This window comes from Polypterus senegalus, chromosome 12 (assembly GCF_016835505.1).
Source record: "Polypterus senegalus isolate Bchr_013 chromosome 12, ASM1683550v1, whole genome shotgun sequence".
Lineage (NCBI taxonomy): Eukaryota > Metazoa > Chordata > Cladistia > Polypteriformes > Polypteridae > Polypterus > Polypterus senegalus.
In genome coordinates, this window is record NC_053165.1 from 109,335,996 (window position 1) to 109,359,215 (window position 23,220).

At 35.5% G+C, this 23,220-nt stretch overlaps 1 protein-coding gene across 1 annotated transcript in view; it reads left to right on the forward strand.

Moving 5' to 3' along the window:
• The first annotated feature begins 1,001 nt into the window (after positions 1–1,001).
• Positions 1,002–23,220, forward strand: part of LOC120541525 (zinc finger protein 850-like) — a 61,726-nt gene continuing 39,507 nt past the window's right edge. Inside the window, exon 1 of the mRNA XM_039773247.1 lies at positions 1,002–1,425. Within this exon, the coding sequence (XP_039629181.1) occupies positions 1,062–1,425 (364 nt within the window). The 5' untranslated portion in view covers positions 1,002–1,061. The remainder of the gene's footprint in view (positions 1,426–23,220) is intronic.

Consider the following 23,220-nt stretch of genomic DNA (forward strand, 5'->3'; position numbering starts at 1 on the left):
CATAACCCTGAATTTCCGGGCTTGAGTTGCCTCGAAAGTTTGCATATTGTAATTCTTTTAGTCAGCCAATAAAAGGTGCCATTTTGCTTGACTTCGCATTATTTCCCTTTTGTGAACCCAAGTAAAATATGGCGAGGTCTGTTTTTCTCGCTCAAGTACACATTACCGATAGCGACTGCATATTCTCTTCCTTGACGCACATATCTTTAGTAGTTGTTTCTGTTCGGTATTTGTATTATATGTGTAAACTCCAAAACAAAAAATATTTTTAAATTGTGTGTATAATTTGTATAAATTGCGAGTGACGTGATAAATTCCGGTTGATATTTGAATGTTCTGTTCATTTGGTTTTGCGGAAGTAGTACCATCCCCCAATCCCGCTTGGTGCGTATTAAATATTGAGACGTTGATGCAAATAAAAATTTTATAATTTCCTAGAAATGCTAATGATAACAATTTGGAGTGTAATACACATATTAACATACACTAGTGTGTAAAGTTATAAACTGCTTCGTATAGTTACTCCAGAAGGAAACGTTTTCGCGGTGGACTGGTGACGCCGCCACATTACGTGTTTTGTTTCAGCACAAAACATAAACTTCATATTTGCGTGTTACGTAAAATGTATTTCCAATTACGGACAAGTTTACAACATTTAAAATGGAATTTGAACATTGAATGGAACAGAAAAACATGCCCCTACATTAAAATGTTCACAATATTCCTTGCTTAAAAATTAGGGCAAGCGCAATACGATTCCAATAAAAACAGAAAAAAACGAATCTTGTTGAAAGATACTTTCTTTTGAATATGTGAGTATTACTTATTGAATAACCTATAAACGTTTACTTTGAAATGCGAGTAATGTATCGAGATGTTATTAAAAACATGTTTAGTGAAAAGTCGATTCCTCTTTTAGCCATAACCGCCCTGATTAACAAAACATCTTTTGGGGAAAGGCGTTTTCCGCCACATGGTGTAGTGCCAATTGAGCATGCGCAGCGACTTTTGATGTCACATCGCAGTATACTGTGGCGCGGCTTGCACAGAGAAAGGCTGTCATGGCCGATGTGGACGCGTCTGCGGGATCGCCTGCCGTTAATGACTGCAGCATCGAGCTGGACTGCATAGCTCAGCCACCGTCATTGTTGGAAAGTGTTCCCGACGTGCAGATTATTACTGCAGATGGAGTTGAAATTAAAGTGGAGCAAATTGAACATGGCCGCAGCGAAGGAGTTGATTCGGGTGCCAACCGCGAATCCACCGTTCCTCGTAGTGTGTCCAAAGAACCAAATCCCGGAGTTGGTACGGAAATCAAGGTCGAGGAGGAGTACATGGAGGTTAAAGTGTGCGAGGTTGGAGAGAGCAGTGAAGACGGGACCCTTTGCAAGCAAGAGGGCGCCAGTAATGACGAGAACAACAGTGGTATGTTATGTTAGCAGCTTGTGGCCCGATTTTAGAGTTCGATAAATATGGTATAAATATTGTTAATTGCTCTGCCTTCTCATAGCCGGTAGGGGTTGCGTATGACTTCACGACTTATATAAAAATACCATTTGAATAATATGTATTTACTCTGCTTTTTTCTTTCATCTAGTCGCAGACTTGGTACAGTGTTTGTTTTTTCAAATGCATACTGTGATCGTCCTATGGCGATCTCGCACGTTGGTGACTGCAAATAACGACCCTCCTCTTTCATAGTTAAAGCGTCCAATCGGTGGTATCTTCTCATTATATACAATGCCTAGTTCACGAGTTGTATTTCCTTTTTCGTCGTACCAACAGTGTTTAGACGGATGTACCTGGGCAAGATACCTGATCAGACAGACTTGATGTTTGATTCCCGCATCCCGTTTCTTCCCTAGGCTTTTACCCCTATATTACTAAAAACCCACAGGGTAGTTAAATCGGTAATTACAGAGGGACGCTGTGCCAGGGTCAAGTGGATCAAACGATGGACTATCGCCCGATTGTGCTGTGATGAGCTCAGTAACGCCGCGATCCTGATTGGATTTAGCGATAATCAGCTTTGATAAAGTTATAGTAAATTACGTTACCTGCCCAGTAACACGCTTCGTTTTAGAAAATAAAAGGAAAATAATATTATCATGAATGGAGCCTACTTATTCTTAATTGTTTTGGAGTCATATATAGTTTTTTAAATAGTGCCTGTTGTTATGGGGACACAGAAAAGACTGTCGTTTTTACTTTACTATAATTATTGTTTTTATCTAATGTAAAGCATTTGAAGTAATAGATATCAGGATAAATTCAGTATGGATATTCCAATGCTGCTCTTTGCAGTGTAATAGCCTTTTTTTGGTGTTTTAATAGCCCAAACATTAAGTTCGTTATATTTTTTTGCGCTAAAACAATCAAGTATTAACACATTCTCAGAAAATAAAAGGAAAACTAAACAGTGTGTATCATATCACTGCAAATACAAAACAACAAAAATGCAATTTCCTGTCTTTTTTCCTGGTTGTTTACTTTTTATTTACTGTTTTTTCTGAATTGTATCATTTGGAAGGACTTGGGTGAAATTTCATACTGGGAAATTTTTATTTCTATGTCGTACTATGTGAACATATAATCTGATTCCTTGCTCTCTGATACTGAAAGATCAGAATTCACCATAAATCATGGAATGCAATTGGTTGATACACATATTTCTGAATGTGGTACTTTAAAATTATGAAGGTATACTATTGATGGAGTTAGTGAAGACTGCATAAGCAAATTTCAGTAAAAGGAAAAAAAAATATTTCATCCATGATAAAAGGCAAGAAGGTTAGAGCTACATCATTGTTTATGTAGCCTTCAACATGTTTGGTATAGTCCCAATTTCTTTTTTTATCATTGTGTATTCATTCATCATAGGTAGACAGGCACGGAGGGTAAAATAATAAGCCTATCCTAAAAGCTTTAATTCGTTTTAACCTTTCAAGAAGCAACGTCTAGACCTATTTAAGTTGTATTTCACATTCTGCTGCTTTCTATGTTTTACAAGTAATACAAGCAAATGTGAAATGTATTTCATTTGTCAGCCAGTTTACCATTTTAATCTCTGGTGAAAATTCATGAAGTCCTCATACAGGAAATGAGGATGGATCCTATAATTAATGAAATATAATACATGGCCTAATGCCAGCAATGGTTTTTCTTCTTTGCGTGTTGATGTTCACCTATTTTGTTAGATTTATGGTTTATGCATGACAGAAGAATTAAAGCAAGAGAAGGAGAATAGTACAAAAAGAAAAAAGCTCTTTTGAAATGATTGCAGTAATTTATACCTCCACATGTAAAACCATGTCTAAAATGGGGATATGCATTTTGACAAATTGTTCTATATTATTGTCTGTGATGGTTAACAAGCAAATATTCAGTTAACGGCGAAAAAAACAAAACTGAACATATTGGCTGATATAAGAGGCAACTGCCACACTCCTCCTTTTTTAACATCAACCTATCCAACAGTATTTATGTATGTATTTATTTCTCTCCCAATACAGCATTACTCCAAAAGCTCACTCCTTACAGTCACACTTTTCACTGCAGTGGTATTACTTACTCACAACAACATACATACTGTAGCCTTTTACTTTAAATTATTTCTCTCTCATATTAATATTGTATTATATAGTGGAGGATGGGTGGGACACCCCTGTGAGGGAAGTTTTTTTTTACATATTCGTTTTTTTTAAGATATTCTTTTGAAGTACACAATTTCAATCAAGCATTCTAGTTTGCTAGTGTCTCTAAATTTGAAACTTTATTTTTGTTTCTGGACAGTTTCGTTGTGTTGCTACTCTTAATGGTAGTTTTTTGGAAGGAACTTCATGCTGTGACTTTATAAGTTATTTATGTAAAGACTATACCCACTACAAAATTAACTAACTGTATGTCTGTATGCTATAATATCGTATATTACTGCTTTTATTGAATTGAATTTAGGAGCTGAGTTGATGAACATGTTTCTTCAAGTGGGATTGCCTCATTCTGTCATTGAGTTGAGGTGTTTTGCAGTCAGTTTCATATGAAGCTGTGACTTCACAAATTTCACAACTACTGTGGTGATTTTTTTCAGCAATACACTGCCCTATCTGAGTTCTTTTTTCCTTTGATGCCATATTTCTTCCATGATTTTTCACAGTAGAATATGGATACAGAATATTTAGATTCCACCCAAGTACAGTTAAACCTTGATTTTAAATCAGGGGTTGGGACCGAGGCCGTGATGGATAAAAGAAAAGACGGATAACATAACAGCTACTTTAAAAATGATATACAATAGATTAATTTAGCAAATAGCTAAATTAACAAAATATAGTATTAACAAAACTAATTTATCTAATATTGTAATGATCAGCGTAATGAGCAAACACAACTCAGAAGTACTAGAGTTTTCTCTTATTTACCTGGAGTCTTCAATCCGCCGTTATCTGTGTTACAGAGTGCACCTTCAAAACAATAAAAGAAAGCTTTCCCTACCAATAATTACCTCCTTCCGCTCATTTTCTGTATTTTTCTGTATTGCAAACACTCTTGCTTATTGTCTCCTGACTCTCTACTCAAAACATCCTTCCACCCTGCCTTCCTTTTTTTCCTAACTTCTCCTGTCAGTCATCTTCTAACAAATGTGACCTCCCCTCACAGAATAGAAGCCCTTCACCCAGTCCTATTACTTACTCAGCATTACGTCCTTTCTGCTCCTGCACAACACATCACAAGCTGACTGCATGTCACAATATATTAACAAAACATAATATGACAAAATTTAAAAAAGAAAATTACAATGTAGGAGAACGTTAATATTAATACAGAATAACTTTACTGTCAGTGGTTTCCATTTTCAATATGTCTTTCAATTTTGTTGGCATCCTGCTTTATATCGTTCACTGTTGTTCTTTCCACTCCATAAATTGAAGCAATACTTGAAACAATTTTGGCGCTTCATTTTTTTTGGGACAATTTCATCGCTATATGTATCGGTTTATCGGCTATAACACTGTATAGTAGTTTAATTATAACAAAAGAGAAAAGCTACAAAATGCTATTAAAGCTGAAAGTATGTAACTGACACTTTGATTTCAAAATGCGGTATAATGTGGTACTGGGGAAAAACACTACATGCTAGCAAAAAGGGAGAGTTTTCCCAATGTGCATAGCTTGCAGCGTATTGTGTAGCAGTAGCAGTACGGTAATAGGCAGGCACTGGCATGAGAGTTTTTTTTCCTGACAGGAAATGGAGACTGATGGTTAATCAAGTGACAGATAATCAAGGTTTTACTGTAGTACTCTGTGCTGGTGCAAGGTCGTAGCATAAAATAATATACTGAATGTTCAAGTTTTGGTAATTGTCAAAATTTTAATTGTTAAAAAATAACAATATTTGTAAAAAGGTTATTTTAAAAAAAAAAACCCAAACTTGTCTGTGTGAAATTTAAAACCTAGTATTGTAATAGCAGTTAACAACCTGAACTTCTGTTAAGTTCTTTTAATTTTTCACTAACTTAGTAAAATGTCATCTAAATTGACCAGGGTTGCAGGGTACTTGCTGATTCTGTCTCACAGCCCCAGGTTGTTCAGGTTATAGTCCAGTCACTCTTGTGCAGCCCTGAAATTGATAGATGAATGGATTATTCAAGCTGATATTTTAATACGAATAAGGTATGTTTTACATACTTGCATAACGCAATTCTGAATTTGTATCTTCACATATTCTAACTCTATTAATGTAAAGTTAGATAACGTGATATATGAATATCCTGTCTCTTCTAGAAATTTTTTGTTCTTCTTAAAATAGACTAAGTAACACGTTAGCATCTTTTTTTTGATCAGTGTTTCAGCTAACCTTTTGGCTTATGTTCTACAGTAATGTGAGTATATAAATGTAAACATGATCATGCCTTCAATATTGAACTCTAAAGGTTAGTAAATCACTTTATCCTTTCCCGGACTCTCATTATTTCAAAGACCTTTAATGTAATAGTACTTTGTTATAGTCCAGTATGAGAGGCATAAGCCAAATGCCAGGCTTGTCTTCAGTTGCTCTACTTAATTTGAACAGATACTGTTTTGTGTGCCAGAACCTGTGGTAACCATATATACCCAAGCCAAAACAACCCCAACTACCATGTTAAACAGATGAGGTGGTATGCTTTATATCTTGGGAAGTACCTTTTCGTCTCCACATTATCTCATATGTTCAAAAGACATTTTTCCAGGATTCTACAGTCTCTTTGAAGTACTTTTTTGCAGTCTGCAATCTGGCCATCCTGTTTTTGTATATAACTAGTGGTTTGCATCTTGCATTGTGGCCTCTGTATTTCTGTTTATGAAGTCTTAAGCAGATAGCAGTTTGACACATATGCACTTGCCACCTGAAGACTGTTTTTGATCTGTCGGACAGGTGTTGGGGGATTTTATTTTTTTTCTCTAACCTTAGTGAGGATCATTACTCTGTCACCAACTGTGATGGTGTTCCTTGGCCTACCAGTCCAATTGTGATTACTAAGCTCACCAGTACATTCTTTCTTCTTAGTGATATTCCAGACAGTTGATTTAGGTAATCCTAGGGTTTTATAGATGTTTGTAAAGGTTTATCTTTGTTTTTCAGCCTCATAATATCTTCTTTGATTTTGGTACAGCTGTTTTCCTCATGTTGAACAATGACAACTACAGACTCCTAAGGTAGTCTTTTTGATAGAAGCAATCCTAGGCATCTTATGCCTGCATTGGTAAAGCAATGAAACTCACCCGAGGAATCGTAAGCACTTACAGTTATGTCCATAAATATCTGGACAGAGACAACTTTTTTCTAATTTTGGTTCTGTACATTACCACAATGAATTTTAAATGAAACAACTCAGATGCAGCTGAAGTGCAGACTTTCAGCTTTAATTCAGTGGGTTGAACAAAACGATTGCATAAAAATGTGAGGGAACTAAAGCATTTTTTTAACACAATCCCTTCATTTCAGGGCCTCAAAAGTAATTGGACAATTGACTCAAAAGGCTTTTTCTTGGGCAGGTGTGGGCAAGTCCATCGTTATGTCATTATCAATTAAGCAGATAAAAGGCCTGGAGTTGATTTGAGGTGTGGTGCTTGCATGTGGAAGATTTTGCTGCGAACGGACAACATGCGGTCAAAGGAGCTCTCCATGCAGGTGAAAGAATCCATCCTTAAGCTGCGAAAACAGAAAAAACCCACCCGAGAAATTGCTACAATATTATGAGTGGCAAAATCTACAGTTTGGTACATCCTGAGAAAGAAAGCAAGCACTGCCAAACTCGGCAACGCAAAAAGACCTGGACGTCCATGGAAGACAACAGTGGTGGATGATTGCAGAATCATTTCTATGTATGGCTTCACAACAGCCAACCAAGTGAACAACAGTTAGACGTAGGGGTAGACGTATCGATATCCAAGACTACCATAAAGAGAAGACTGCCTGAAAGTAAATACAGAGGGTGCACTGCAAGGTACAAGCCACCCATAAGCCTCAAAAATAGAAAGGCTAGATTGGACTTTGCTAAAGAACATCTAAAAAAGCCAGCACAGTTCTGGAAAAACATTATTTGGACAGATGAAACCAAGATCAACCTCTACCAGAATGATGGCAAGAAAAAAGTATGGAGAAGGCGTGGAACTGCTCATTATCCAAAGCATACCACATCATCTGTAAAACACGGTGGAGGCAGTGTGATGGCTTGTGCGTGCATGGCTGCCAGTAGCACTGGGACACTAGTGTTTATTGATGATGTGACACAGGACAGAAGCAGCCGAATGAATTCTGAGGTGTTCAGAAACATACTGTCTGCTCAGATCCAGCTAAATGCAGTCAGATTAATTGGGCGGCGTTTCATGATACAGATGGGCAATGACCCAAAACATACAGCCAAAGCAACCCAGGAGTTTATTAAATCAAAGAAGTGGAGAATTCTTGAATGGCCACGTCAGCCACCTGATCTTAACCCACTTGAGCATGCATTTCACTTGTTGAAGACTAAACTTCGGACAGAAAGGCCCACAAATAAACAGCAACTGAAAGCCGCTGCAGTAAAGGCCTGGCAGAGCATTAAAAACTGGTGATGTCCAGGAGTTCAAGACTTAAGGCTGTCATTGCCAGCAAAGGGTTTTGAACCAAGTATTAAAAATGAACTTTTTATTTCCAGTTATTTAATTTGTCCAATTACTTTTGAGCTCCTGAAATAAAGGGATTGTGTTAAAAATACTTTAGTTGCCTCACATTTTTATGCAATCGTTTTGTTCAACCCACTGAATTAATGCTGAAAGTCTGCACTTCAACTGCATCTGAGTTGTTTCATTTAAAATTCATTATGTACAGAACCAAAATTAGAAAAAAGTTGTCTCTGTCCAAATATTTATGGATCTAACTGTATGATGCCAATTGTCCCAAACATTATTGTGCCCTGAAATGGGAGGACCATGATTTAAAAAAAAAAAAAATTGTTGTCATTTCTATTTGGTGTGGCCAAAATGTATGCAAATACCTATAAGTGAATGCCTGCAATGTGTACTTTAATCACGTCTGAACTGTTTAATATGTAATTTTAAACTGTGGAATATATGCACAATAATGTTTTGGAAATTGGCAGAACTGCTTTGAAATTAAATATAGAAAAATTTAAGGGGGACTTTATTACTGTCGGAATTCACTAAAAGATACAGTACTTGGGGTAGTTGAAAGTATAATAAATGACGTCTTTATATGTTTGCCATTATCTTTTTATAGTAATATAGCAACTTATTTTGCTTTTATTAAAACGTTTTTCTAAGCTTAAAGTTTTAGTTTTGCATTTGTATTACTCGTTTACTACCGAGTGGTAATTATAAGCCCAGGACACTTTCTGCAACTTTTTCATTCAACATCTATACCCCTTCTTTTGTTAAACAACTGTTATTTATTAATGTTTCTTGGCAACAGAAGAGAACTGTTGGGATCTTAAATTTTATAGCAGCCTAATGAATTTTCAGCAAGTTATGCATTTGACTTGATGCAAAAATCATGTGATGTGACATTTTAGTCCTTTCTGTTTAAAATAAACAAATAAATAAATAAAAATTGCACATTATACTAAACACCAAAAAACTTACAACCAAAAACACAAACTTTAGTACAGCTGTTGTACTAAGTTATCTTTCCCATAAGTGGATATAAATAAATATTAAAAAAATACTTAATTGAATATTATTTAATTAAAGGTTTAACTAGAATGGAAATTAATAATTTATTAACAAAATCATTTTTGACACAAACATTTTTAAAGCATAATTCCTTTTAGTGTATTGTACTGATTGCTGTTCTATTCCTTTGCATGTAGCATGCAGTTGTGGGTTTGCTACTTAGGTGGGGATGAAGTACGTGATGTGCCCAGTGTGTCTATCTCTTGTGGAAACTGCAGTCCTTATTACATTTCAAACTGCTCATAAAAAGGTGTTACTGGTAAATTAATGAAGTTTTGGTATATCACTGAATAACTTTTGTATAGGGCAAAAAAAATGTAATCTGTTGATTTTTACTTTTTTATAGCTTGTTTTACAGTTCAAAGAATCATATTATACTTAAGTGTATTTTTTCATCATTAGCAAAAATGGGTACTTTATTTACTGCTAGATTAAATGATCTATTACCGTATTGTTTATTTAACCTGCTTAATAGCATGTTGCAGTTGGATGTGGATTCCATATATATACTTGCTCAGACAATTTCTCTTTTGTTTTTGCCCAATGTGATTAAACGATTCTCTTGGGATATTTGGGGTAGAAATGCACTTGCTGGAGATGCTTGTAGGTTTCCTTTTTAGCAGTGTCAAACGGTTCTGTGATAAAGCAGTAGTGGGTTTATTTCTTCTCATCAAGTTATCTCCGGTGTTCCAGATTTTGCTAAAGTAGTATTTTTGTTTTAGGTAATGTTTGTTTTTTGTAAACTAGTGGTTATATGACAACCTAGCTTCCCACCACTAGCAATTGTTTATCTGCTGGGATTTATTTTTGTTTTTGAAATAATTTAAATATATAAATTGTTTTTGTTTTGAAATATCGGTTTTACTTTGGAATGCGCAGCAGCACAATCTTTATAGTGAAGTCACGTTTTCAGTGGCAGACGCCCTATATTCTTGTTAATGTTTTTATTCAGTGCTTTGCTTTCCTTTCAATTTCAGCAACTTTATTCTGACTTGATTAGAATAATACAGTAAGTTATTGTGTTCTTTTTTAATTGCTAATTTTCATCATTGCATGTTTCTCATTGGCTTTTGTTTGTATTTGTGATTGCCTGATTTATCAGTTGGTTTTCATTTAATTTTTGGAACATTTAATCTCTTTACGTTTAACCTATTTTCTGAAATCTTTTTTTATTTCTTATTTTCCTTTGTATATTTTAATTATTTTGTAACTTTTGTTACACCTGTGACATTCTACTCTCCTACAGTCTCTTATTTGTATACAGGTTGGAATGCTTGCACACAGTTTTGTACAATTGTATGTCAGAATACCGTCAGAAGAAAGGACCCATGGTCTTTGATATACACACACACAAGTTCCACTGGACACATGTTTAATCGGGACACTGTGAAAGTAAAATACTAAGAATGCCAGAGAGCTTGCTAAATCATAGCTCTCTAATGACATCGCCATTAACAGACACTTTGACTTGAACCCTGCATATGCAGGCTTAAAAGAACAACATCCAAATAATAAAAAAAAGCTTTTATGACCAACACCTTCTGAACCACAGCTTAGTTAGGGGATTAATACAACCTTTCACCTAACCCCCACACCTCACTTGCTATATACAGTGGAACCTCGGTTCACGATCATAATTCATTCCAAAACTCTGGTCGTAAACCGATTTGGTCGTGAACCGAAGTAATTTTCCCCCATAGGATTGTATGTAAATACAATTAATCCATTCCAGACATACAAACTGTATGTAAATATATTTTTTTAAAGATTTTTAAGCACAGATATAAATAATAATACCGTAGAATGCACAGCGTAATAGTAAACTAAATGTAAAAACATTAAATAATGAGAAAACCTTGAACAACAGAGAAAACTAACATTACAAGAGTTCGTGCTATAGCGCTATGAACCGCTCGCTAAAAACACTTTTTTTTTTAATGAGTTTTAAGCACAGGTAAAAAATGCACATTTGAAAAATCCGTAATTTAATAAACCACCAAGAAAAGTAACATTGCCACAATGCATGCTATGAACCGATCGTTGTAAACAGAAGTGAAGTGGAGGTTAAAATCCAATAGAAAAAAGTCTTCATTATATACAATGAGGTTAAAACAATGCTCGGGTCTGTCTCTTTAAAAACTAGCCTGGTGCATTCTTTAACTGCCTTCTCGGCCTTTTACATCCAGCCGTCTCTCTCTCTCTCCCTCTCTCTCTCTCGCGTGTGTGTCTCTCTCGTGTGCCTGTGTGTGTGTCTGTCTCCCACACGCAATGTGTGTATTTGTGTGTCTCTCTCATGCGCGTCTGACTACAATAGTTGCTTTAGACCTTAAGCAGACACCATTGTAGTCTTGATGTGACTTATTTCATTTTCAATATTATAAGTTCACTTTAGTTTTGGTAGCTTGTGTTTAAGTTTTAGTAGATGCTAAAATTTTAGAAGGTTGTGAATATTGGTCTCCATTAAAGAATATTAGATTCTCCATATATAAGTGAAAATATGAGCCATCTAGATCTGAAAAGCTACCAGAAGCAGTCCTCAATGCTGAACTGAAAATTTTTAATCTCCTCACCTTAAAGGAGATGGCAATATCAAAGTCTTTAGTACGGTTAGGAATGGACAATTAATTCTAAATTTATAGCAATTGCAGTTATAGGTGTAGCGATATATTAATTGTGAAAAATGGTGATTACTGCATTCAATTTCATACTTCTGTCCCATCAGAGATTGTTTCCTAGTTGCAAAGTGTTCAAACAGCAACACCAGTGTTAAAATAAATCATAGACATTTCCTAGGTGTTTGCACAAGGACGAATACGAGTACTTATCATACGACTAATTATAGGGTAACCATGCTGATTGCATTTTTAGTAGTGTGATCTCTATCAGCATATTTTAAAAAGTGTGAATTTGTATCTCCTGCGTTTGCAGCAGCCTCCAGAAAGAAATGAGATGGATAATTATTATTGCATTTGTTTAATCAAAATGAATAGAACCAACTGTTATTTGCCATTATTTTGTTTTCAACGGTGATGATGTTGATCAAAAATGCAAACTATAGCACCAATGCACTTAAACATTTATACAGCCATGTAAAATTCAAGCACATAGTCTAGTGTGTGAATGAAAGTTAAGCAAGCAGCACCAAGTCCCAGTAACTTTATGTCTGGGAGACTGATAGACATGCGTTATAGCATAAATAGATAATGGTTATGTCCAGTTGTCCATTGAAAGCAAAATTTGGTAATCATAGTCATAATGCTTTATTTGTCAAAAATCAAGGCTCAGATTAGAAGTTTGCACAATGAAGGATTTAAAAAAAATGCAAACTACTCCCTCAGTTTTTCCAAAAATTAATTGGCTCTACTTTATTCTAGATTTCGGACTGAAACAAGTGACACAACAAATTTGTGGTTGAGTAGAACAATGGGAGCATATCTGAACATAATTGTTCATAATATTGATGAGAAGTCTAGGCTTAAAAGCAGATACTTGCAAACAGCATACTGTCATCAAGAATGGAAATGCAAATATTCAAGTGCTGACAGTTGCAGTTGGAGCAGCAGGTTTGCAAGATCACAGAAATTGGGGCAAACGTCACGAACACCATGAACAAGTGACTGAACTAGTCTCTGGTGCTTTGACAATAGGCTAATCGCTGTTTACAAGCAAATACTAAATACCATGGTGGTTATAATGTTGCAGTATTGCATATATTATAATGTATAAGCATATAGTGACATATAGTATTTAGACAGTTATGTTCTTATTTTAATTTGATAGTGCTGTATTTGTATTGTAGCAAAATATATGTAAATGACAAAGGTAGTAGAATGTCAGTGTGTCACCAATATGTAAATGACAAAGGTAGTAGAATGTCAGCGTGTCACCATCAAAATACTTTGCTATTTTGTTACATTTACCGCTTTTACACAAAGTATCTGTATAACAGAGTTATCAGGTTGTGTGTGCATTAAATTCTTAATCTTGCATTACTGTCACTTAACGATTTCATGATCTGCCTTGATTTTATGTACACTTGGAACTTTTGTTTTCTTAATACAGGAGAGCTCTACTTTATCTTGTCTATAAATATCATGTTCCAACATTTTACATTTTGACTGCGGAATGGTCCTGATGTAATGTTTGTTTTGAAAAAGTTTTTTTCATAATTTTAATATCAGTAATTTACTGTATTTACTAAATTGGAAAAACAGTAATAACTGTTCATCAAATGTACTGTGTCTTTATTGTTAAAAAAAATTCTGTACACTAATTTTTTAATTTATCAACTAATCCAGCAACAATTTCAAGCAGTTCCCTGCTAAAAGGAGGCTCTACTGTACTGGATATAGTATATGAATTTGACAACACAAAATATTTATATCTTTGTAGTGTTGTTAATCAAAATTAATTACAATAACATCAAAGGCAGTAATCATCAATTATTAATCCTTATATCAAATTTGATACTATCCATATGTATGGTGTTCGCTTCAATAACCTGTATTTATGTAATTGTGCACCCCTAAGCACAGCCTTTTTAGAAAATATTTCCATTTGGTAGCACATGCCAGGAGCACTTAAGTTGTGTTGGACATAAGCGACAATTTGTAGCATAAAACGAGCAAGCTGTCAAAAGTTGCTTAAACCTATTTTTGCTATAGCTGCCTTTCTATACAGCTGAGAATGTTTTTTTTACAAAGCAGAGGAATTTGCCTTGGACTACTGCATATGTTAAATATCTCCAGTTTCAGTTCATTAACATGTTATGTTATATCTCCTATTTAAAAAATAAATAAATATAAACGTTTTACTCTCCTGACTAGGTGCAAGAGACAGTAGTGAGAAAGGTCCCTTATTACAAATTTCACTGCTATGTCTTCCTTTTGTCTTTGAGAAGTAATATATTTGCATCTCTCCCTTGTAGTAAACTTTGTTACTGTCTAGAAATTAACATGTGACTGTTTTTCTAACTGTGAGTCATAGTTAATAAGCCTGATCTCAATAAGTACCTTAATATTAGTTATGAAGTTTTAGTCCCTTCACATATTTCACATTAACAATGTAAACAACCTGCCAGTTTACTTTTTTGCCAATGATTGCATTTCAAGGTTTAATAAAAAAAGAGTATAAATTCAAAGATTCTGCCAGGTTTAGGTATTTGCAGTTCTGGTGAGAAGTTTAAGTCTGAGTTGTTTCTTATATCAAGTGGTAAAGCACTTTGCCATTGGAAAACGTTTAGTGCAAATTAACCAACAAATTATTTTTACTATCCTTGAGTAAGATCCACCTCTACATAAGCTATTGCCATTTTCAGACCAATTTTGTCCTTCCTTGAATGAGATTTTTAATCATGGTGCTGGACGGACAGTGTCATAAAATATGTTCCTCAATGTGCTCATTTCACATTAGAAAATAGAATGTTTAAATATTTCTTTTGAATAATTTTTATTTTTTTTTTTATCCCTGAGTCCGATTCAATTTGGGTTACCAGCATTTTCAGAGCTTGCTTATGTTCTTCTTAATTAAACTTTTTGTCTATTCTAATTAGTGTCATTTGTAAGTTTTTTTTTTTTTTTTATTTCCTCTACCTTATAAAATCTTCCTTTTCAACTTCTTTGAGATCTTTTAGAAGAACCGTGTTAATTTATGTCTATTAGCATTTGCAGCTATTTTTCCCCGTCTGATTGCTGCAAACCCAGTGTATATGTTAATTTAAAAATTACATTCTCAAACCTGCTTAATCCCATTCAGTGTAGTGAGGGGCGACAGGTTATTAAAACAGAACTGAAGAAAGGGAGTCCTTCTGCAAGTCCTGTTCAAGCACTTATTTATATTCTTATTGGGATCAATTTGGAGTTAGCAGTTTAACTAACTTGCATGTTTTTGTGGATGTCGAAGGGAAACCAAGCAGGCACAGGTGAACGTTAAAACTTCACTCAGTGCTGCTCTGAGCAGCACTAGGTGTCAGGTGAGTAGTAAACTTGTACAGGGAATTCCTCTATTCCAGGACAAATGCGTATACACTCCATGCTTACACATAACAGGAGAATTTGTCATCAGGTAACCTAATCTGCATGTACACAGATACAAACTGTGGATTTCCTAGAATTTTCTTAGTAATAATAGCTTTCTTTTGATTATCCTTATAGTGTATCTTTGGCACAGATAATATATCAAGATTTTTCATGAGACTTGATGGAAAAGAAGTGTCATTGGAGGGTATTGTAAATTCTCTGTGATTATGGCAATATTTTAAATTAAGCATAGTCTTTGCAACCCATCCTAAGCTGGAACTGGTAGTGTCATAACTACTTTTAGACTTATGTTACATGTTGAATTAAATTATTTTTTTAAAAAAGAACACTATAAATGATGAGAAATAAGTCTACCATTTTAGATATTTATATTGTAGTGTGCCGGCCAGATTGAAGTTAGGGTTGTGGGGAAGTGACTGTTGGGTCAATTGAGATCTGACATCTGGGGTGTGATTGATGGTAAAGGGAGGAAAAGGGGCGGAAGCCTGAACGGAGGGGTGGGGTTCAAATCAGGATTTTTGTTTTTTTTTTTGGGTTTCATTAATGGCATCTGTCAGGACCATAACAATAAAAGATTCATAGACAACTGTAAATAGTTAAATTTCAAAGTCATTCATTTTTGCTTTCACAAATGTGTATTTTTTTTTTTCCTTTTTTTGACTGTTCGAGTAAACTGTTCTCCAATCCCTTCTTTGTCCTAGACAAGATTGGGTTTACTGGATAAGTTTAAGTGAAACTGAGACTGACTATATGGTGATCCGTGCCACTGCTAACTTTGATATCCATGGTTTACTGCCCTGTTGTATGAAATATATTTTGGAGTAACCTGATGTATTTAGAATGTTTTCCCCAATTTTTTAAACTGTCTTTGGATATTTATTTTTTTAGTGCTGGTTTAACAGAAACCTTTATTGTATGTGGCTAGAAAACACCAAATAGTGATCATAAATCTGCGTTTTCTTCCACCATGGTGAATGGAAAAATAACTGTTAGGTAGGTGAGCTCAAGAAGAACCTGTTCTGTTTCATTTTTTCAGTTGTTTGAATAAACGTTTTTTGTAACAGACTGACTTCAGTTGAGCCCTGTTACACTGCTATTTGCTGAACATCACTGAAAAATTCTTTCAGTAGCACTAATTGCCAGTGCCCTTGACAGACACTATTCCCTCATTACGTGAATTCACTTTGAGTAAATTAACATGTTTTTGTGGTTTTTAACTTCCTTACCATTTCCCATTTGAACAAAATGGTTGTACTTTTTCTCCAGTTTATCTTTTTATTTTTCAGTTCTTTGTCTTTTCCCATGGTGATAGATTTCATAAGTGTTGTTTTGTGTCAGCAACATTTTCTTTAATCTCTGTTGCTTAATTCCCAGAAATAATTGATTATATCTTTTGATTTTTCCTTCTTGTTCATAGTTTCATGTGTCTTTCCATTTTATTAAATGTACTACAAAAATATGAACTTTAACTCTCTTGCATCCATGACTGTGTGGGACATAGTACATACTTTTTGAAGGTGTAAGACAGGCTTTGTTGCACAAGATTGAATGCTGGTGCATATGCATAGAGAGTGTGATGTTATGTATGCAAATTTCATCACTCCCTAACATTTTGCTTTTTAAACTTTAAAATGAAAAAAAAAATGTTTATAATGTTTGGATTAACCCAAGCTCCATATTCACTTTTGTAAATAAAACAATCTTACAATGTTTTGGAATTTTCCATTAATACTGTGTAGAGTTCTCAAAATTTCTGAGATTACAGGTGACATGTTTTAAGTTCAGTTATGTTTTATATTTGTCTTTTTTATTTGCATGTTTTTGTGTTTCAGTTACATTTGTTTATTAGTGTTCTGTAAAAATACATTTATTTATGTTGTTCATGAAAACAAAAATAAAACTGGAAAAACTCCTTGGTGTTTCTTCTGACTAAATTATACCTGAAATATAACTGAGCAGTATAACTAAGTCATTGGCACTGGACAAATGGAGCAGGCAAATCTCCACATTTTCTGTTTATGTATTTTACTTTTTAACTTACTTTTTGTGGATAACCATTGGAATTGCCTCACGTCCGTGTTTTCCCCCTTTTGTTTGTAGGGGATGGTCCCTTCCAGTGCTTGGATTGTGGAGAGACATTTACGCTGAGGGAAGCCTATGAATCTCATTTGAAAGTCCACTCTCTTCAAGACCTACCTGAGAAAGAGGTGCCTAGTCTAAGCTCATTTACTTCCAAAGGAAAGCCCTACACATGTCCAGAATGTGGAAAAGGTTATTTAACCATGACATGGCTTAAAAATCATCAAAGACAGCATATTGATAGGACTGTAATTACTGTATCAGATCATGAGAAAACAACTGAGAATAAGCCACTTGAGTGTGCAGAATGTGGTGAGCGTTTTTCTCGCATAGCTGCACTCCAGACCCATCAGCAGCGGCATGATAAATCTCAGACGGCAATTAATAAGCCTTTCAAATGTATATGTGGAAAACAGTACTCCTGTCTTGGTTCTTTGTTAAATCACAAAAGGTATAGTTCATGTGCTGAGCGTCAGAAATCCAGGGAAGAACATAAGGAGGTCCAATTGCCTAACGAAAAACCATTAAAATGCCATGTCCGCTTGCCCAGAGTCAGACTGCCTCCTTTTCTCCAGAATCAACTTTCTGATATCAACAGTACAGAAACGTTTGTTAATCAGCCATCAGAGTCAAAAGAGAAACGATACATATGTGAGTGTGGAAAAGGTTATTCTAGTTTTTCATGGTTTGAAACGCACCAGAAATCCCACTTAAAGGAAAAGAAGACCTTCTCTAAAGAGCGTAGCCCTTTGGGTTCTTTTGAGTGCCCTGAATGCAAGAAATCTTTTTCTCGTTCTGCAGCATTCCAGAACCATATGAAGTGTCATGCAAAAAGTGAGGCAGCATTTGATAAGCCCTGGCTGAAGTCTCTGCATGATGAAACTTCTCCAGATCGTCTTTGCAAAAGTGCCCAGTCACAACTGATCACTGGCTCTGAGAATGGTGTGAAATTTACATGTGAAAATGAATTGCTTAGCATCCAGCAATCACATGATATACCAGAACCACCCAGGTACCGCTGCTCATGTTGCATTAAAGTTTTTGATTCCCTTTACCAATTAAGGGCTCACAAGAAACAACTTTTGGCCAAGTGCATTTCCTGCCCTTCTTGCAGCTTTACCTGCAAAAGCAGAAAACAGCTAATACTCCATTTAGCTTGTCATGAAAGTAAATCACACACAAGACTTGGTGGTTACAATAAACAAAATTTATGGCTGTCTCACAAAGATCCTGAGAGCACTTGTCGAAGAGAAATGGAAACCAGTCAGCAAGGACATGTGTGTCTTAAATGCAAAAGAGTGTTTACTTCTCTACAGCGACTGCAGAATCATGAAAAGCTACGCTCCAAGAAACGTTTTCGTTGTACACTTTGCTGTAAGAGTTACCGAGAAGAAGGGAAACTAGAGCGCCACATTTCTAGCCATGGTCAAACGCAGTACTCCCGTAGCAACCCTGTGTTATCCAAGCCAGCGTCTAATCTTGGCCGTTCAGCATCCTACTGGTGCATAGTTTGTGGAAAGCAGTTTATGCAAAAGTCTAGGTGGTTTTCTCATTGTAAGCGTTGTGGTGAGCAGAGTGGGGTACCAGAAAGCTTACGGGATGGGAAGCCCATTTATGTGGATAATGAGCAACAAGGTGAAAATCGGGAGTCTGGAGTGAAGATAGATGAGCAAAGTCCTGGACACAATAACAGTGTGTCCAATGATGGTGGAGAAATTTCCATGCATAAACGTTATAAAAGAAATAATGAAACCTTTCAGACTAACCGAAGTGGCTTCTTGGCAAAGACTCTTAAATTTAGGAAACGATTAAAGGTTAGAGGAGGGCTAGTTGAATCTGCTTCAAACTTGAGCCCTGCAAGTGATGAATCCAAGGCCCTTGTTTGCCAAGAATGTGGAGAAAGTTTTTCCCGCATGGCTGCTTTTCAGGCACATCAGCAGCGACATGCAGAGGCATTTGCTGCTCTTGACAAACCTTATACATGTGAGTGTGGAAAAGGATACCAATCACCAGGAGCACTTTATACCCACAAAAAGACTCATGCTATCTTAAAAGTATCGGCTGACTATGCAGGGATTTCTCCTTTAAATAAAATTAAACCTAGATCTGTTTCTGTGGTAGAAAATTTGCCTCAAGATGCATTACCTCAAAGTCAAATTATAGATAGTACTGATGTTTCATCTGACTTGAGTAACTTTCCTGCTATTAACAAAAAAAGATTTTCATGCTCTTACTGTGGAAAAGGTTATTTTCGACTTACATGGCTTCAGGCTCACCAACGGTCCCATGTGAATGTACAGCCGTCCCTGAATCAAAATCCTGACACAGTGGACATCTCTTCTGAAAACACCGAACTTGGAAAACATTTTTCCAAATCAACCTCGTTTAACATGCGTCATAAAAATTTCCCTAAACGGCGCATAGTGCGCAATAAGTCAAGAAGAAGTAACACATTGTCAAGTTCCTTAAACACTCATAAGAAAGATGACTTGGATGTTAAGTTCAAGGATATGGACAATCCCTCCCATAACTTGACATGCTCAGAATGTGGACTGTATTTTCAAGATGATGTTGAACTTAAAGTACATTCTACATCCTGTCCTTCCCAATGCCAAATCAACCCTGGGAGTGAAACTGGAGTGAGTAACAAATGGAAGTATCGTAGGAGGCATTTTTCTTGCCCTATTTGTTCCAAAATATATTTCAAAGAGGGAAGATTAAAGCAGCACTTAGCAGGCCACAAACGACAGAGGCCTTTGATGTGTCTTGAAAAGATTCCGGATGGCCCATCCTCACCTTCGCACACACATTCTCACCATGGTACACTGCAGAGTCAGACTGAGCCAGAACAGGTTGAATCAATGAATGATGGCTCTCAGCACATCCAAGCACCAGCAGAGGAGGATGGCAGTTCACAAGATTCAAGTGAAAAAGCTATACAGCTTTCATGCAATATTTGTGAAAAGGTTTTTATTGAGGAATTTGAGCTCTACCTCCACTTGATACAGCATGCAACTGGACATTTATAGACTTGCTTGACTGTTAGCAGGCATATGCTAAATTTAAAATATCTCTCAATTGGTCTTCTGAGGTCTTGCTTAATGGTTAAATGATGTATCCTGTTTTGTGTGTGCAATCCTTTGTTTCATTAGTCTGAAGTTTAAAATTGTCATCTTAAAAGTAAAATATTTATCTTGAAGCTTGCTTACAATTCTATTTTTCACTTTAAACATTACACAGAGGAAACATATTAGGCATGCCTACATTTGGAGCACAGTTCTGTTGAGTTTTTGACAGATTTAGAATTTCTGATTTTAAGTATCATTATTGTCAGAATTTACTGAGGTACAATATGCAGGGCTGACGTAATGAGTGTAAATCCAGGTACTGTATAATGCTACACTTTTTCAACCAAACTTAATGTCAGTAACTAAAGCTTTACTGTTGGGGATGTTCTGTTTATTTTTCTTATTATGTTAGTTCTCCTGTTGCTTTAGTAGTTTTCAATTTGCAAGTGATTTTCCTTTCTATCTGCTTATCTGTGTCTTTTACATTCTTCCTTATTCATCATTAAAACAAATCCTCTGTTACCTTCAGAATATTATATGAAAATATTTGGGATGCTATGTCTTGCATAGTCAAAGTTTGGAATATTATTTTCTTTTCAGCTGATTAACTTAAATTTTTTTACAGTTTTTTTTTGTAATATGTAAATGTAAGAATTATTTACAGCTCACATTATGAGCAATGGTATGATGTAACTGACCAGCAGATACTGAAAATGGACCTTATTGAGTATGTAGTTTAAGCAGACTTTATTGTAGATGGTGAAATTGCAATATAGAAATTGTCTTTTAATGTGAATACTCTTGCAGTAGTCTTTAAGTTGGTGGAACACAAAAGTCATTACATGATGTGAAAACTTCCTTGGAGCCTTGGACAATGAATGCAAGCTCTGTTAAAGCAAAGTTTAAGGGGAGATGGTGTGGTTAGGGCTGTTTATGATTTAGAGGCACCTGTAAGTAGTGGCTACTGGTTGCAAGGTTAGGCAGGGGTTACACATCTTTCTGGCACCACAGTGAATTTTCTAAGAAGATGTTTGAAAATACTTGGCTGGATAAAGCACTTTCTGTGACTTTGTTTTCTTTTAAGAAAAATCTGGTTGAGATATTGGGACTGCTTAGCTATCAGTTAAACAATAGGGCTTGATAGACTAAATGATTTTCTTTGAAGTTCTTGTGTATTATGTAAATAGAAACATCTTATTTTCCTAACTGCTTTTACTGGTAAAGAAAAATGTTAAAAAGGCTAACTATACATGAAGTTTTAAAGGTGGAAAGATTGTATCCATTCATTTATCTTTGAAACTCACCTACTGAGCTGAAGCTTTTTCCACAAAGCATCAGTTAAAACATAGTTTGGACTTTTTTTTTTTAAACTAACAATACTATTACTTTTAAAGATACTCTTCATACAGGACTGAAATTCAGAAGTAGTACTCCCTGTTTATATGTATACACATTGAAAACGCATTTTAAGCTCATCCAGCCATCCATTATCCAACCCGCTACATCCTAGCTACAGGTACACGGGGGTCTGCTGAACCACACCCAGCCAACACAGGGCACAAGGCAGGAAACAAACCTTGGGCAGGGCGCCAACCCACCACAGATTCTTAAGCGTATGTTAAACTTAATTTTAGATGTTTTTTCTTTTGCGTAAACATTTATAAATTATGCACACAATTCTGTATATCTCAAAGGCAGACTTCAATATTGAAGTAGTACTGGCACATTCAAAATAGTGTGCCATGGATATAACTCGCATTGAAATTTTTATGTGACTATACATGCATGTTTTTAGCTTAATTTTCAAAACTTGAATAGCACTTTCTAAATTGAGTATTGTCTCATAGAAAGTATCATTACAATATGCTAGTTTAAAACAGCACAGGTTCCCAGATTATACATAAACATTGGATCTCATGAATTTTTGTTCATCAGTTACAAATAGAATACTACTTAAGTTATGTCAGTAGTTAAGAATTATAAGAGAATGTTTAGCGCATGATTTACAATGACATTTGCAGCTCTGGCAGATATGGAGTAGTGTTTACTGTCAGGTACAAGCTGCAAGCTACAATATGTAAGATGGGTTTGTATATTGAATAAAGTATGGTTATCCATTGGGCATTGAAACTGTAGTATTAAAATCAGCATGTATGTTAAAAAGGTGCACTACACAGCTGTCAAGTTGGTGAGCTTGCTTTGGTGGGCCTTTCACCACTGGAGCTGCTTTGAAGATTCCACTGTTCTTGAAAGATTTATTTCTCCATGGTAAACCATCTTTGCGTTTTTATATGTAACATAAGAATGTATGTTGTGTGATATGAATGTTGAGTGTATCTATGTATTTCCTTGTTTCTGATGGTTTTATATGTTGTAAAAAATGTGTTCCCAGAATTTGTAGCGATAATGATAGTCTCACCATATTACTTGCATTTCCCAAATATATACTGCAGGGTTCAAAAGTGGTAATGATGACCTGATCAGACTGCAAGATGTTCCTGTTGGATTAGATTTTTTTGCCGTAAAAATAGTCCAGTCAGATACTGAAGTTTTAATGATAAAAAACGTCAGTTGAAGTTTCTGTGAAAATGTCTTTAACTGTTCTTACTGTTAAGATTTTTATGTAATCTTCCTTAATGGGATTAATCACTTGGATAGGTGGTAGTGTAAAACATGCAGATCAGGGGTTAAGATTTGTACAGCTGTATTGGATTACTTGCTGTGTCTTTCTTAGTTTTACTCCATGTAACTGAATTTTCTTCACAAGCTACTTTTTTAATGTCTCACGGCAGCCATTGGCTCTCCCTTTGCTTTATGTTCCAGAA